The sequence below is a fragment of the Oncorhynchus kisutch genome, linkage group LG30 (assembly GCF_002021735.2).
Source record: "Oncorhynchus kisutch isolate 150728-3 linkage group LG30, Okis_V2, whole genome shotgun sequence".
NCBI classification, from domain to species: Eukaryota; Metazoa; Chordata; class Actinopteri; order Salmoniformes; family Salmonidae; genus Oncorhynchus; species Oncorhynchus kisutch.
In genome coordinates this window covers 18,940,748-18,956,956 of record NC_034203.2, presented here as the reverse complement: position 1 = coordinate 18,956,956, position 16,209 = coordinate 18,940,748, and the positions used below count along the sequence as shown (strand labels likewise).

At 40.1% G+C, this 16,209-nt stretch overlaps 1 gene segment (V, D, J or C); it reads right to left on the bottom strand.

Moving 5' to 3' along the window:
• Window positions 1–5,305: 5,305 nt before the first annotated feature.
• On the bottom strand, window positions 5,306–6,388 carry LOC116358617 (T cell receptor alpha variable 14/delta variable 4-like). The segment is given in 2 exon segments: window positions 5,306–5,997; window positions 6,116–6,388. Coding segments are annotated over 2 exon segments (513 nt in total).
• Between the last annotated feature and the right edge of the window lie 9,821 nt (window positions 6,389–16,209).

Sequence of the window (16,209 nt, the reverse complement as noted above, 5' to 3'; positions counted from 1 at the left end):
GTGGATCTTTGTTAAGGGGCTATTTTGCTTCAACTGTTCGGCATCAGGTCAATGGCATCATGAACTTTACCTAGTACAAGGACATTTTAGCCAAAAACCTGGTTGCCTCTGCCAGGATGCTGAAACTTGGCCGCAAGTGGATCTTCCAGCAAGACAATTAACCCAAGCACTAATCAAAATCAACTAAGAAATGGGTAATTGGCCACAAAAACAACATTTTGTAATGGCCAGCTCAGTCACCTGTAGTTTGAATTGAAGAGAGCATCCCATAATAGCAGATGAAGGATATCAAGTATCTGGAAAGGTTCTGTATGGAGGAATTGTCTAAGACCCCCCCACCAAGTGTTCTCCAATCTCATAAAATATTTTAGAAAAAAGCTGTATCAGTATTTATTATTTTACATTTTAGTTTTACCCAGAACGATTTACAGGAGCAATTAAGGTTAAGTGCCTTGCTCACAGTTAATGTTAAGTGCCACCTTTGGGTGGCTGACCATTCTTGAACACATGGGAAACTGGTGAGCGTGAAAAACCCAGCAGCATTGCAGTTCTTGACACAAACCGGTGTGCCTGGCACCTAATACCTTACCCCGTTCAAAGGGACTTAAATATTTTGTCTTGCCTATTCACTCTCTGAATGGCTCACATACACAATCCCTGTCTCAATTGTCTCAAGGTTTAAAAATACTTCTTTAACCTGCCTCTTCCCCTACACTGAATGATTGAAGTAGATTTAACAAGTGAAATCAATAAGGGATCATAGCTTTCACCTGGATTCACCTGATCAGACTGTCATTGAAAGAGCAGGTGTTCTTAATGTTTTGTATACTCAGTGTAGCTCTGTTTTTGTCTTTTTGTTTAATACAGTATTTTTTGGTTATCTTTATCAATGGGGCAAATATTTATGGACTTTACCAGACCAAAACAGTGTAAGAGCCTTTTATGTTTGTCTGGTCAATTACCAGTCACTTAACCTCATCCTAAGGCTATTGCGCGCTGGGATTGAGATACCCCAGTCAGAGGACTAAACCACTGAGCAGTCATGTCCGTAATAATTTGCACCCTTGATAAAGATCAGCAACATGACTGTACATGTTGAGAGTAATTATGTCACATAATGCATGTATATTGTATGTAGAGGATGTGAATAGGGGTTCTGAGTGTATCAGAATGGGAATATATAACAAACTGACAGAATCTGTCAATGATCAAATCAAATTAAGGACAGGTGAAACATTGGAGTCATTAACTTTATTTACAGGAGACATTGACATAATTATTTAATGCAAAGTAAGGGTTAGGCACAAGTTCAAACAAAAACTAGATACATTCCTGCTGATGTGGTCCCTGCTGAGGTTTTTGAACAGTGTGTGTAGGTTTCCTGTCACTGTGGGCCTCACAGCACAGTAGTACAGAGCAGAGTCTGTCACTACAGCAGAGGAGATCTCCAGATCCAAACGGTTTTTCTCTTTGTTCAGTTTTGCAGATATTCGAGTGTTCAGAGGATCTGCTTTATTTATAAACCCTGAACCTGAGATGTACAGGAGGAACTCTGGCCTTTGTGCTGTGTCCTGTCGATACCAATAGAATTCATCTCCAGCAGTAGCTGTTCTGGAGTAGTTGTAAGACAGGGTAACAGGGGTTCCCTCTAAACAGTACTCTTCTTTCTTGAGTGGAGTGAGGTCCTCACAACTGACACCTGCATAGAGAATGATTTTAATACACACACACTTAATTATTCATGAAAATGTACTGAAATTGAATTTAATTGAAATTTGGCTAGTATGGCAATACATTTCATGGAAATGTACTGTATCACAAACCCATAAATATGGTCAGGAACAATGCTGAATACAGCAACTGCATCTTAGATGAAGAGAAACAAACTGAAAGAAAGATCTAAGCAGCCTCCTGTTTTAAATGTTCTATGCTGCTGTTCAACTGCTGTTCAACTCATCCTCTACCATAAGTCCCTCCCCTTAACATACAGTAAGTATGTTACTTATGTATGTCATACAAGATATCGGTTTCCTCCCATGGGTCTTGACAGGTTTTCGTACAGTGTGTCAGAGTTTCCTGTCACTGTGGTCTTCATGGCACAGTAGCAAACAGCAGTCTGTCACATCAGCAGAAGTGATCTTCAGATCCACAAGTTTGTCCACTTTATCAATGGAAACTGTCAGAATAGGATGTGATGTACAAGAGGAATTCTGGTTTGGATCTGGGATATTGGCAGTACCACTGTAGATTGTAGACAATGACATCATATTTGCAGAAGAGATGGACATTCCTTCCCTCCTGAACAAGCTCTTCCGTAGTCTCAGGGTTTATTGAATCCCCAAAACTGTTTCCTGCAAAAATATTTGGTCAAATAACTTCTGTAACTGTAAAACTGTGCACTTATAACTGACATTTACAAATGATTAATGTGCAATGAACATGTTTTTGTGCTGTTAATTGACTGTAAAATTAAAAGATTTCAATCCATATAACTCACCTAAAAAAGCTGAAAAGAGAACAGTTGAGAAGAACAACATCAATTGTCAGACATGATTAATTCTAATCAGACAGTTTTTTTTACATGGACGGTACATTGGAGATGATATAAGCCAAGTACTGGAAACAATAGAACACTATGAAAAATCTGTGCAACCATGCCTGCTATTCATAGCTGACTTTGAAAAGGCTTTTGATAAAGTACGACTGGAATTTATATATAAATGCCCCGAACATTTCAATTTTGGAGAATCTCTTGTAAAATGGGTTAAAATCATGTATAATAACCCTAGTTGTAAAATAGTAAATAATGGCTACCTCTCAGAAAGTTTTAAACTGTCAAGAGGAGTGTAACATGGTTGTCCATTATCGACATATCTATTTTTTTATGGGCATCGAAATGTGAGCTTTTAAAATCAGATCCGACAATAATATCAGGGGATTAGAAATCTAGGGCTTAAAAACAAGTGTGCCATTGTTCGCTGAAGATTCATGTTTTCTTTTAAATCCATAACTTGGATCCCTCCACAGCCTCACAATTGATCTAGATATTTTTTCTAACCTCTCTGGATTACAACCAAATTATGATAAGTGTACTATATTAGGTATTGGATCACAAAACAATACAACTTTAACATTAACATGTAGTTTACTAATAAAATGGTCTGATGGTGAAGTGGTTATACTCAGTTTACATATCCCAAAATAAATGCATGATCTCACTCCTATACCTTTTAATATAAAGTTAGCAAAAATATATATATGATCTTGCTACCATGGAAAGGTAAATACCTATCTATTTGTGGAAAAATCACCCTGATTAAGTCATATCCCAGTTTACCTATTTGCTTATGGTCTCGCCTACACCTAGAGAACAGTTTATTTATTATTTTTTATTATTTGAGAAAACAATATTCAAATCAAATGGGCCTATTTATAGGGTTGAAATGATTAAATGTTAAAGCACTTGACCTCTCACTAAAGGCTTCAGTCAGACAAAAGTTATACTTACATCCAAACTGGTTCTCTAGCATATTAGTAAGAATGTCTGACCCCAAGTTCAATAATTACAACGTCTCACTTTCAGTTTTTTGAGAAGGAAATCATCTCCCAAATATTGCTATTTTTAAAACAAGCCATAGAAAGTTGGTTGCAATTTCAATTTAATCCACCAGAAAAGACAGAACAAATAATACAACAAATATTGTGGTTAAACTCAAATATACTATGGAAATGTCTGCTCTACCCAAAATTACAAGTAACTAATTGAAGCATTAGGGCAAAAATGGAAGAGGAAAGTGGAAGGAGGAAAAAGTAAGGAACTTTACTGTCGGCCCTGCATTAATTGAAGACCATAATAGGTTAAAGAAAATTGAAATAATTAAAAAGTACACTAGTTTCATAGATAGTTGAAAAACAGTTGGGAAGAGATTTTAGATGTACCGATTCCATGGCACATGGTTTATGAACTAATAGGCAAAACGACACCGGATTCAAAACGTAGAATTTGTCAATGTAAATTACTATACAAAATTATTGCAAACAATAGAATGCTATTTGTATGGGGGATTCAACCATCCCAGCTCAGACAGAATCATTTGTTTATTTATTTTGGTACTGTCCATATGTTTTGGGTCACAGGTCCAGGAAAGGCTGCAGAATTGCAATATTTACCTGGAGCTAACTCTATGCAGACAGCAATACTGGGTGATCTGAAAAGTCAAAGTCAATCGATCAATAATATAATAATACTTCAGCAAAAATGATAATTGTCTATTTACAATCTGTAGAAACAATGAGAATAGAAAGGTTCTGAACGTTTGTGAAACATCACACAGTTGAAACATGTATGGTAAATAGAAATGCAATATGGATGGTGTTAAGAGACAGATGGGAGGGTTTGAATGGAGCTGAAGGTTGGGACAAATTAAAAATTATATTAAAGATAACTCATGTAACACAGACTGTGTCTGTAAAAAAAGGTATATGGGTTAAGATTTTTTGCGAAAGAGGACAGTTTGAAAGATATGGGAAATAGAAATGAAACCAGATGGACATCAGAAATATATGGGAGAGGTTGAGGTTAGAGGAAGGACAAGAGTTATATAGTATGTTTAAGCTGGATGTCACACCCTGACCATAGTTTGCTTTGCATGTTTCTATGTTTTGTTTGGTCAGGGTGTGATCTGAGTGGGCATTCTATGTTGTGTGTCTAGTTTGTCTGTTTCTGTGTTTGGCCTGATATGGTTCTCAATCAGAGGCAGGTGTTAGTCATTGTCTCTGATTGGGAACCATATTTAGGTAGCCTGTTTGGTGTTGGGGTTTGTGGGTGATTGTTCCTGTCTTTTTGTTTGCACCAGATAGGACTGTTTAGTTTTTTTTCTTCTTCCACATTTCTTATTTTGTATTATACATTGTTCAAGTTATCATTTTTATTAAAGATGTATAAAAAGAACCACGCTGCGTTTTGGTCCGCCTCTCCTTCCCAGGAAGAATTCCGTGACACTGGAAGTAGAGTCCTAAGCATTGTTGTTCACTAGTTTACTCCAATTAGAGGATGGGTGGTAGGGTTAGAAAGTAAAAAGTAAAATATATATATATTTTAAATGTATGTGTGTATGTGTATATATGTATGTACATTACCAGTCAAAGGTCTGGACACACCTACTCATTCCAGGGTGTTTATTTTTTTGACTATTTTCTATATTGTAGAATAATAGTGAAGACATCAAAACTATAAAATAACACATATGAAATCATGTAGTAACCAAAAAAGTGTTAAACAAATCAACATGTATTTTATATTTCAGATTCTTCAAAGTAGCCAAACTTTGCCTTGATGACAGCTTTGTATACTCTTGGCATTGTGATGCAGACAACTGCATTGATAGAAGCTACAATCTATCAGCAATATTAAAGCTGATCTACCTCCTACATTAAAAAAAATAAATAATAATGTTTAAGAAACATCTTGCTTAGACCTTTGAGAAACTGACAGACAGACAGACAGCAGTGAAAGACCTGACCGACTAACTAACGAACAATAAAATCCCATAAGCTTCATGTGGATCTTTGATTATACAGCCCCTCCTCTTGACACCAAAGTGAAATGTTGTCTGTTATGGCTTTTATTCTACAGTATATTGTGTGTTGTCAGGTTTTTGTACAGTGTTTCTGGGTTTCCTGTCACTGTGGGCCTCAGAGCACAGTAGTACAGAGCAGAGTCTGTCACTTCAGCAGAGGAGATCTCCAGATCCACACGGGTCTTCTCTTCATTCAGTTTAACAGACAGTCGAGGATGGGTCGATTCATTATGTGTCTTTAACCCTCCTTCAGTGATGAGGAGCAGGAATTCTGGTTTTGATCTGGGGTATTGTTGATACCACAGTAAAGAATCACTACCGTAAGAGCCAGTGTAGTTGCAGGATAAAGTAATCCCACCACCCTCAAAAACACGCTCTTCAGTTGTGGCTGATATTATTTCCTCCTCATAACTGCTACCTGAAATAAATAATGTTAAACATGTTTTGAATTAATCATATCGTGATTCATGCACCATAAATGCTATATAGACATATGTGTACAATCCAAAACTGCAGTGCTAAACCTGTGCACTTACCTAAGAACATTGAAAAAAGCAGAATTGTGTAAAACATCTTCATGGTGTCTGAATGACTGTCTTCATGCCCTGTCAAGTAAGAGTGTATCATTATCCTCTCCTCAAACATATTGTAGACTACATACTGTACTGTCAAAGCACTCATTGACTATGTAGCTCCACCTCTCTACAGTATAGTTTGTTGTGTATTTGAGTTCAACTGTCTTTCTGGGTTGGATTGCTGCTAAATGTCATCTTCATGATTTTGCTGTAGTTCTGAAAAGAGATCATTTAGCTTCATGCGGCCCAGGCCCATTCGCTCCTTGGCCGCATGGAAAGGATAAATCATTTATTTGGTATTTTTTAAATCTATAAAATAAAATAATTATTATACACAAGTATAGGCTATTTGTGCAGTAATTACTTTGAACTTGATGCAATCTGTTGGTCCTTTTCTCAACACTCTAATATCTCTGTCACGCCCACAACAGTTTACAGATTTGGAACTTGAGTAATGCGCTCGCAGCCTGTTCATCACGGTCTGCATGAACTGTTTTGCCCGCCAACTTTGTACCTGCTAGATACGTTAGCTGACATGAATAAAAACAAACAAATGTCGCTGGAGAGCTTCTTCACAAAGGGTAAGAGAGATAAAAGACCCAACGAAGATGTCGATAATGCACGGACAGCAGAGCCCGAGACTGCAAAAAAAAAGAAAGCCTCATTCAATAGAAAATATGATGAGTCCTACCTAAAATAATGCTTTATTGCGACAGGTGACTCGCATGCTCCAAGCCCCCTGTGCGTAGTATGTGGATATAGGCTATCTAACGAGGCCATGAAGCCCTCAAAACCACTTCAGCACATCGAATCCAAGCACCCTGCACTTAAAGTCAAACCTGTTGAATTCTTTGAGTGAAGAAAACGTGAACAAGAAGGACAGAAGCAACTCTTGAAATCCAACAAATGTGGCTGCACTGAGAGTGTCATACTTAGTGGCTAGCAGTATTGCTAAGGCCAAGAAATATTTCACAATTGGCGAGGAGATGATTTTACCTGCTGCTAAGGACATTTACCTTGAACTGTTAGGAGAGGCTGCCGCTAAAAAGATAGCACAGGTTCCTCTTTCGGCTACCACTGTTACTAGGCGAATTGATGGAATAACGGAGGACGTTGAGGCACAATTGTTAGAGCGGCTTAACGAGTCACCGTGGTATGCAATCCAGATTGATGAATCTACCGATGTCGACAACAAGGAAATACTGCTTGTTTATGTGCAATATATATTTCAGGATGATGTGCATGAGAATATGTTGTTTTCACTGTCCCTGCCGACTAACACAACGACTGCAGAACTATTCAAGTCTTTGGATGATTACATGTCAGGAAAATTGTATTGGTCATTCTGTGTTGGGTTATGCACGGATGGGGCTACTGCCATGACTGGACGGCTGTCTGGTTTCACTACCCGGGTTAAAGAGGTTGTGCCTGAATGTGAGTCTACGCACTGTGTAATTCACAGAGAAATGCTGGCTAGCCGAAAAATGTCACCTGAATTTAACATCGTATTGAATGATGTTATTAAAGTTATCAATTACATCAAAGCGCACGCCCTTAACTCGTGTCTGGTTGGGCAGCTTTATGCGGAAATGGACGCAGAGCACAAACTCCTTCTCTTACACACAGAAGTCAGATGGCTATCCAGGGCGAGATTGCTTGCTAGAGTGTTTGAGTTACGAGAGCCGCTGCCAAGATTTCTATCAGAAAAAAAGTCACCACTGGCAGCACATTTCAATGACGAGGAATGGGTCGCAAAACTCGCTTACCTGTGCAACATATTCAACCTGCTCAACGAACTCAATCTGTCACTTCAGGGGAGAATGACAACTGTCTTTAAGTTGGCAGATAAAGTGGCTGCATTCAAAGCCAAACTGGAACTGTGGGGACGGCGAGTGGAGAGGGGCATATTTTACATGTTCCAAACATTAGCGGGAATTTTTGGAGAGACTGAAACTGGGCCGTCTTCCTCCCAGCTCGTGCGCGATCACCTAGCTTCGCTGTCAACGGAGTTCAAGTGTTACTTCCAAAGACTCACGAAGTGCGAAGGAATGGATCCGCGACCCATTTGTGAATGTCCCAGGTGAATCGTCCATGTCCATGCAGGAAGAAGATCAACTCCTTGAGGTTGCAAATGACGGTGGCCTTAAAAGTATGTTTGAGATAATGTCATCTCTGCCGACCAAGGCTGAATATCCTGTGATAGCCACAAAAGCACTGAACATTTTGCTTCCATTTCCAATCTCCTATATCTGCGAAGCAGGTTTTTCCGCAATGACGCCAACAAAAAGAAATTACGGAGGAGAATGGACATAAGGAACACCCTGTCTCCCATCACCCCTAGATGGGACCTCTAGATGGGGGTGGGGGTGTTCCACGATGCCTGATGGGGGGGCCCAAGTGAAAAAGTTTTGTTGTAAGGAAGTAAAACAACACAACAAATGTTCTTCATTCTGTATTTATTCAGACTAGTACAGTATCTTAGATATATTTTAGATTTTAGATTCTTCAAAGTTGCCACCCTTTGCCTTGATGACAGCTTTGCACATTCTTGGCATACTATCAACCAGCTTCACCTGGAATGTTTTTCCAACATCCTTGAAGGAGTTCCCACATATGCTAAGCACTTGTTGGCTGGTTTTCCTTCACTCTGCGGACCAACTCATCCCAAACCGTCTCAATTGGGTTGAGGTTGAGTGATTTTGGAGGCCAGGTCATCTTGCGCAGCACTCCATCATTCTCCGTCTTGGTCAAATAGCCCTTACACAGCCTGGAGGTGTGTTGTGTCATTGTCCTGTTGAAAAACAATGATAGTCCTACTAAGCGCAAACCAGATGGGATGGCGAATTGCTGCAAAATGCTGTGGTATCCATGCTGGTTAAATGTCTTAAATTGTAGATAAATCACAGAGATTCTCACCAGCAAAGCACCCCCACACCATCACACCTCCTCCTCGTTTCACGGTGGGAACCACACATGCAGAGATCATCTATTCACCTACTCTGCGTCTCACAAAGACACAGTGGTTGGAACCAAAAATCTCATATTTGGACTCATCAGACCAAAGGACACGTTTTCCACTGGTCTAATGTCCATTGCTCGTGTTTCTTGGCCAAAGCAAGTCTCTTCTTCTTATTGGTGTCCTTTAGTAGTGGTTTCTTTGCATCAATTCGACCATGAAGGCCTGATTCACGCAGTCTCCCCTGAACAGTTGATGTTGAGATGTGTATGTCACTTGAACTCTGTGAATCATTTATTTGGGCTGCAATTTCTGAGGGTGGTAACTCTAATGAACTCTGCAGCAGAGGTAACTCTGGATCTTCCTTTCCTGTGGCTTTCCTCATGAGAGCCAGTTTCATCATAGTGCTTGATGGTTTTTGTGACTGCACTTGAAGAAACATTCCATGTTCTTGAAATTTTCCAGATTGACTGACCTTTATGTCTTGAAGTAATGATGGACTGTTGTTTCTCGTTGCTTACTTGAGCTGTTCTTGCCATAATATGGACTTGGTCTTTTACCAAATAGGGCTATCTTCTGTATACCACCCCTACCTTGTCACAACACAACTGATTGGCTCAAGCGCATTAAGAAGGAAATACCTTAAACATTTTTTTAACAAGGATCACCTGTTAATAAAAATGCATTCCAGGTGACTACCTCATGAAGCTGATTGAGAGAATGCCAAGAGTATGCAAAGGTGTCATCAAGGCAAATGGTGGCTACTTTGAAGAATCTCAAAGATATTTGGAAAATATATTTTGATTTGTTTAACACTTTTTCAGTTACTACATGATTCCATATGTGTTATTTCATAGTTTGATGTTTTCACTATTATTCTACATGTAGAATAAGAATACATGTAGAAAATTGTAAAAAAAAATATAGAAAAACCCTTGAATGAGTAGGTGTGTCCAATCAATTTAATACCATTTAGTGATACTCAAATCTGAAGTATAATTGTATTTTTGACAACTTTGAAATACATTCTGGTGTTTAAATTAAAACTATCAACTTGAATCCAGCACTCACCAACAAGGACTGAGAGGAGGAGAACTGATGAAACCAGCAACATAGTTAATATATACAGTATCAAAAAGACTCTGACACAACACAGGCAGAGTTGAATATCTCTCTCTGCAGCAATCGTTCAGTCTTGATGATTTGAAAAAATGTTGTAGCTCCACCTACTACCAAAGATCGGGGTGGTGATGGGGTGTGTTTATATGTGCCATTCAACCCTTGTTTAATGTACATCGTAGGATTTAAGTATTTATTTTTAACAATACCACTCCTTATATGTTGTGAAGAAAAAAGTTTTGAAATTAATCATTGATCTAGACGTGAATTTAGGGTTATTGTTATGGCTATGGTTAGGGTTAATCCGGGATGTGAACATGAAACTAGGGTTAGGGTTTGGGTTAGGGTTAGTGTCACGAACCTCGCCGAAGATGGTGCCTCTTCCTGTTCGGGCGGTGCTCAGGGGTCGTCGTCGACGGCCTATTAGCTGCCTTCGATTCCCTTTCCGTTTGTTTTGGGTAATTGGGTACACCTGTTTTGTATTAGGGTTTGTTTGTAGGGTATTTAAGGGCACTAGGCCCGCTGGGTATTTGTGCGGGCTTGTTCCTGTCTCTGTGTTTTGCACCAGATAGGGCTGTTTAGGGTTTCACACGTTTCTTGTTTTTTGTAATCAGTTGTTCATGTGTACGTTTACGTATTAAAAGAACCATGGACACTTACCACGCCGCATCTTGGTCCTCTGATCCTTTTCGGCTCTCCTCTTCGGAAGAAGAGGAGGAAATCCTTGACAGTTAGGGTTAAGCTTAGGGTTGATCCAGGATGTAGACATGAAGCTAGGGTTAAGGTTAGGTTTAGGGTTATGGCTAAAGTTAGGATTGATCTGGGGTGTGGACATGAAGCTTGGGTTAGTATTAGGGCTAGGGTTCTGGCTAGGCAGAAGGACTCTATTCAGGGATCTTTTCAATCAGATACACTTTAGCCAACATCTGCATAGTTGTTGTTTTGGTGGTACCAGAGGTGGAACTGTGTATCTCTCCCTGTAGCAACGTTTCAGTCTTGATGATTGGAGAAAATGTTGAAGCTCCACCTACTGCCAAAGACAGGGTAAGGCTTAGAATTGTAATTCATAACCTAATATTATGAAAATGCTCTGAGAACAGGTTAGGCTTTGTGACAATGATCAAGAGCTCACAAATTTGACAGGTCCAACGCAGTTACACCTCCGACACTGCAAGTGCTTGATCTGATTGAATCGAGGCCTTAGTGTTTTGGACAAAGTCATTCATGTGCCTGTTGATAACTTTCTCCGCTCAGTCAGATGTTCTAGGTTTTTGCACAGTGTTTCTGGGTTTCCTGTCACTGTGGGCCTCAGTGCACAGTAGTACATGGCAGAGTCTGTCACATGAGCAGAGGATATCACCAGATCCGCACGTTTAGCTTTTTTGTCATGATTTAGGATGAACCCTGGTGTATTATCCAGATACTCATTAAGCAGTAGCTGTGGTGCTGATTTGGGATATTGTCGATACCATTGAAGAGTGTCACCAGAGGTGTAGTTACAAGAGAGAGTAACTCTGTCCCTTTCTGAAGCCACTTCTACATCAGTGTAGGGTATTAATACCTGTTCAGAACTGACACCTGTAAAACATAAAACATTATATTTAATACTTTAAACCCACATGGAAGATTTAATTAATTCCAAATGCAGTGTAAAGATAAAACATGGAACATAATGTCATCCATTGTCTTTATATTATTTGTTTTGAAAAATAAATACACCTTAACATAATCACACTCAGTTTAAATGAAAATGTAATTACTTACCTATCAAGTCAAAGAAGAGTAAAAGTGAACAGAACAACATTGTAGATGGCAGGATGTGTAGAATAAGCACCAACTGCTGATGAAAAGCACAGCATCAACTGGCTATGATATTCATGGTAGTATCGTGTTTTATCTTGAGGATTCATAATCTAATCCTGAGTTTTATACTCTAGCTCCCCCTACTGACAATGTAGAATCAAAGACGTTTCATATACATTTGATTCATTTTTTTTGTACAGTGTTTCTCAGTTTCCTGTCAATGTAGGCTCCACTGTACAGTAGTACAGAGCAGAGTCTCTCACTTCAACAGAGGAGATCTCCAGATCTGTACAGGTCTTCTCTTTGTTCAGTTTAACAGTGAGGTGAGAGGATGGAGGTTTAGCTCTCACTACAGTCCTAGAGGCATGGAGGATGAAGAGGAGGAATTGGGGAGCTGATCCTGGATACTGTTTATTCCACAGTACACTGTATGCTGAGGAGCAGTAGCAGTAGCAGGAAAGCTGAATATCACTGCCCTCCTCTCCATACCAATTATGTTGGTTTGGCTGGATGGTCTGCTGAAAACTGACAAATGCAATTGACCCATTTCAGCTTCATCAGCTTCAGCTATGTATTGACATATGGGTCAAATCAATTGAACCATATATTTTGAGAGAGAAAGAGAGAGACTCATTGAATACAATGTATTCACTTAGGAATCATGTCTCTGACTCTTATTTTTAAGGTTTCAATATTGTGAGACTAATCTTACCCCTGCTGAATGCAATGTATTCACATAAGCTTCATGTTATTTGATGCGTCTCTTTTTGCTAAAACGGACGCTTCTCTGCTGATACTGGAAAAACAGAAGCATATGCTGAGTACCTCATACCAATGGTAAAATATGGTGGTGGATCTTTGATGTTATGGGGCTATTTCATTTCGACTGTTCGGCATCAGTCAACGATATCATGAACTTTAGTAAGTGCATTTTAGCCAAAAACCTGTTTGCCTTCTGTATGGAGAATTGGTCATGGGCACATCAAAAGATTTTTCTTAGGCTAACCTTTCGGTTACTGACCTGACGCTCTTAAACACTAGGCTACCGCCCCCCTTGCAAGGGAAGTCTTGAAAACAGGGGTGCCAATAATTTTAACCGTATCATTTCAAGATTTGTTTTATTCCTTGTTAAACAACATCTCTTTCTCTGAACAATTTTATTAGTGTAACGTAATAATTTAACATTTTCGTTTAAGCATACGATATACACTGAGTATATTAAACATTAGGAATATCTTCCTAATATTGAGTTGCACCGCCTCGCTTTTGCCCTCAGAACAGCATCAATTCGTCGGGGCATGGACTCTACAAGGTGTCGAAAGCATTCCACAGGGATGCTGGCCCTTGTTGACTCCAATGCTCCCCACAGTTGTGTCAAATTGGCTGGATGTTGTCAGGAGTTCACCTAGGGGTCATGATAGGGGCTGTACCAAATGTTTGATGTATTATAATAATTGATTATGCTTATGTTGTATTAATAGAAGGGGAGGGGTTATCCACCTAGCTATGGATTTCATAGACATGGTAGAGCGAAAAGAATGAAAGAGATACTGCCTGGTGATAATTGACAGGTTTACCAGGTGGATGGAACCATCCCACTACTAACTGTTATGCACGAAAAGTTGCAAAATTGATAATTAGGGAAATTATACTCAGGTTTGGAGTGCCTGAGGTTTGTCTGCAGACAATGGGACCCATCTCATAGAAGATGTGGTTACCCAAATGGCCAAAATGATGGGCGCTGACCAGAAGTTTGTGTCCATCTATCAACTGCGGATAACGAGAGTTACTGAGGGCTAATAAGAACATGAAAGGCTTCCTTGTTAAACTATGCCATTCCACAGGAATGACATGGGTAGAGGGAATGCCTCTTGTCCTCATGAAAATGTGCAGCAGCCTTAACAAAGGTATTGGGTGTACACCTTATGAAATGATAACAAGACGACCAATGAACACATCAGGAGTGAGACCTATGACTGACCGATAGATAGACATAACTGAGATATAGTGTGACTGTCTTCAGTACACGAAGGAACTAACTTCTGTTGTAAGATGTCTCCACTCTCACACTAGGAAAGCAGCGGATCCAATCCCAGATGAGGATCCAGATGCTCTGACCATCTGTCTAGGAGACTGAGTGAAACTACGAGTCCATAAAAGAAACTGGAACCAGCCAAGATGGATAGGACCCTTCCAGGTGACCATGGCAACAAAAAAGGCTGAGATCCACCGATGAGGAAGGTCAGAGGAGAAACGGGGAAGACCACAGCCAGAGGACCGAGACCAAAGGCCAGAAGACCCAACAGAGGGTTCAACCACAGAACCTGAAGATTCACCAGATATCGAGGAAACCATCATACACACACACTATGGTTGTGAAACAAGAAAATCGCAACCATGGAAACACACATGCAGGGTATTTATTGCTCTCCAAATCCTACCCTTCCCTTTGTGGACGGGGATGTGGAGAATAATAGATGGGTGAAAGCAGTGACGTACAGTGGGGAAAACAAGTATTTGATACACTGCCGATTTTGCAGGTTTTCCTACTTACAAAGCATGTAGGGGTCTGTAATTTTTATCATATGTACAATTCAACTGTGAGAGACAAAAAAAAAAAAAAATCCAGAAAATCACATTGTATGATTTTTAAGTAATTAATTTGCATTTTATTGCATGACATAAGTGTTTGATAAATCAGAAAAGCAGAACTTAATATTTGGTACAGAAACCTTTGTTTGCAATTACTGAGATTATACGTTTCCTGTAGTTCTCGACCCACACACCCACACACTGCAGCAGGGATTTTGGGCAAGTCCTCCATACAGACCTTCTCCAGATCCTTCAGGTTTCGGGGCTGTCGCTGGGCAATACAGACTTTCAGCTCCCTCCAAAGATTTTCTATTGGGTTCAGGTCTGGAGACTGGCTAGGCCACTCCAGGACCTTGAGATGCTTCTTACGGAGCCACTCCTTAGTTGCCCTGGCTGTGTGTTTCGGGTTGTTGTCATGCTGGAAGACAAAGCCACGACCCATCTTCAATGCTCTTACTGAGGGAAGGAGGTTGTTGGCCAAGATCTCGTGATACATGGCCCCATCCATCCTCCCCTCAATACGGTGCAGTCGTCCTGTTCTCTTTGCAGAAAACCATCCCCAAAGAATGATGTTTCCACCTCCATTCTTCACGGTTGGGATGGTGTTCTTGGTGTTGTACTCATCCTTCTTCTTCCTCCAAACACGGCGAGTGGAGTTTAGACCAGAAAGCTCTATTTTTGTCTCATCAGACCACATGACCTTCCCCCATTCCTCCTCTGGATCATCCAGATGGTCATTGGCAATCTTCAGACGGGCCTGGACATGTGCTGGCTTGAGCAGGGGGACCTTGCGTGCGCTGCAGGATTTTAATCCATGAGGGCGTAGTGTGTTACTAATGGTTTTCTTTGAGACTGTGGTCCCAGCTCTCTTCAGGTCATTGACCAGGTTCTGCCGTGTAGTTCTGGTCTGATCCCTCACCTTCCTCATGATCAATGATGCCCCACGAGGTGAGATCTTGCATGGAGCCCCAGACCGAGGGTGATTGACCGTCATCTTGAACTTCTTCCATTTTCTAATAATTGCGCCAAAAGTTCTTGCCTTCTCACCAAGCTGGTTGCCTACTGTCCTGTAGCCCATCTCAGCCTTGTGCAGGTCTACAATTTTATCCCTGATATCCTTACACAGCTCTCTGGTCTTGGCCATTGTGGAGAGGTTGGAGTCTGTTTGATTGAGTGTGTGGACATGTGTCTTTTATACAGGTAACGAGTTCAAAAAGGAGCAGTTAATACAGGTAATGAGTGGAGAACAGGAGGGCTTCTTAAAGAAAAACTAACAGGTCTGTGAGAGCCGGAATTCTTACTGGTTGGTAGGTGATCAAATACTTATGTAATGCAAAAAAATGCAAATTAATTACTTAAAACCTTTTGTGACTAGGGGGCAGTATTTTCATTTTTGGAAAAATAACGTTCCTGTAGTAAACGGGATTTTTTTTCAGGACAAGATGCTAGAATATGCATATAATTGACAGATTAGGATAGAAAACACTCTAAAGTTTCCAAAACTGTAAAAATATTGTCTGTGAGTATAACAGAACTGATATTGCAGGCAAAAGCCTGAGAAAAATCCAATCCGGAAGTGACTCAT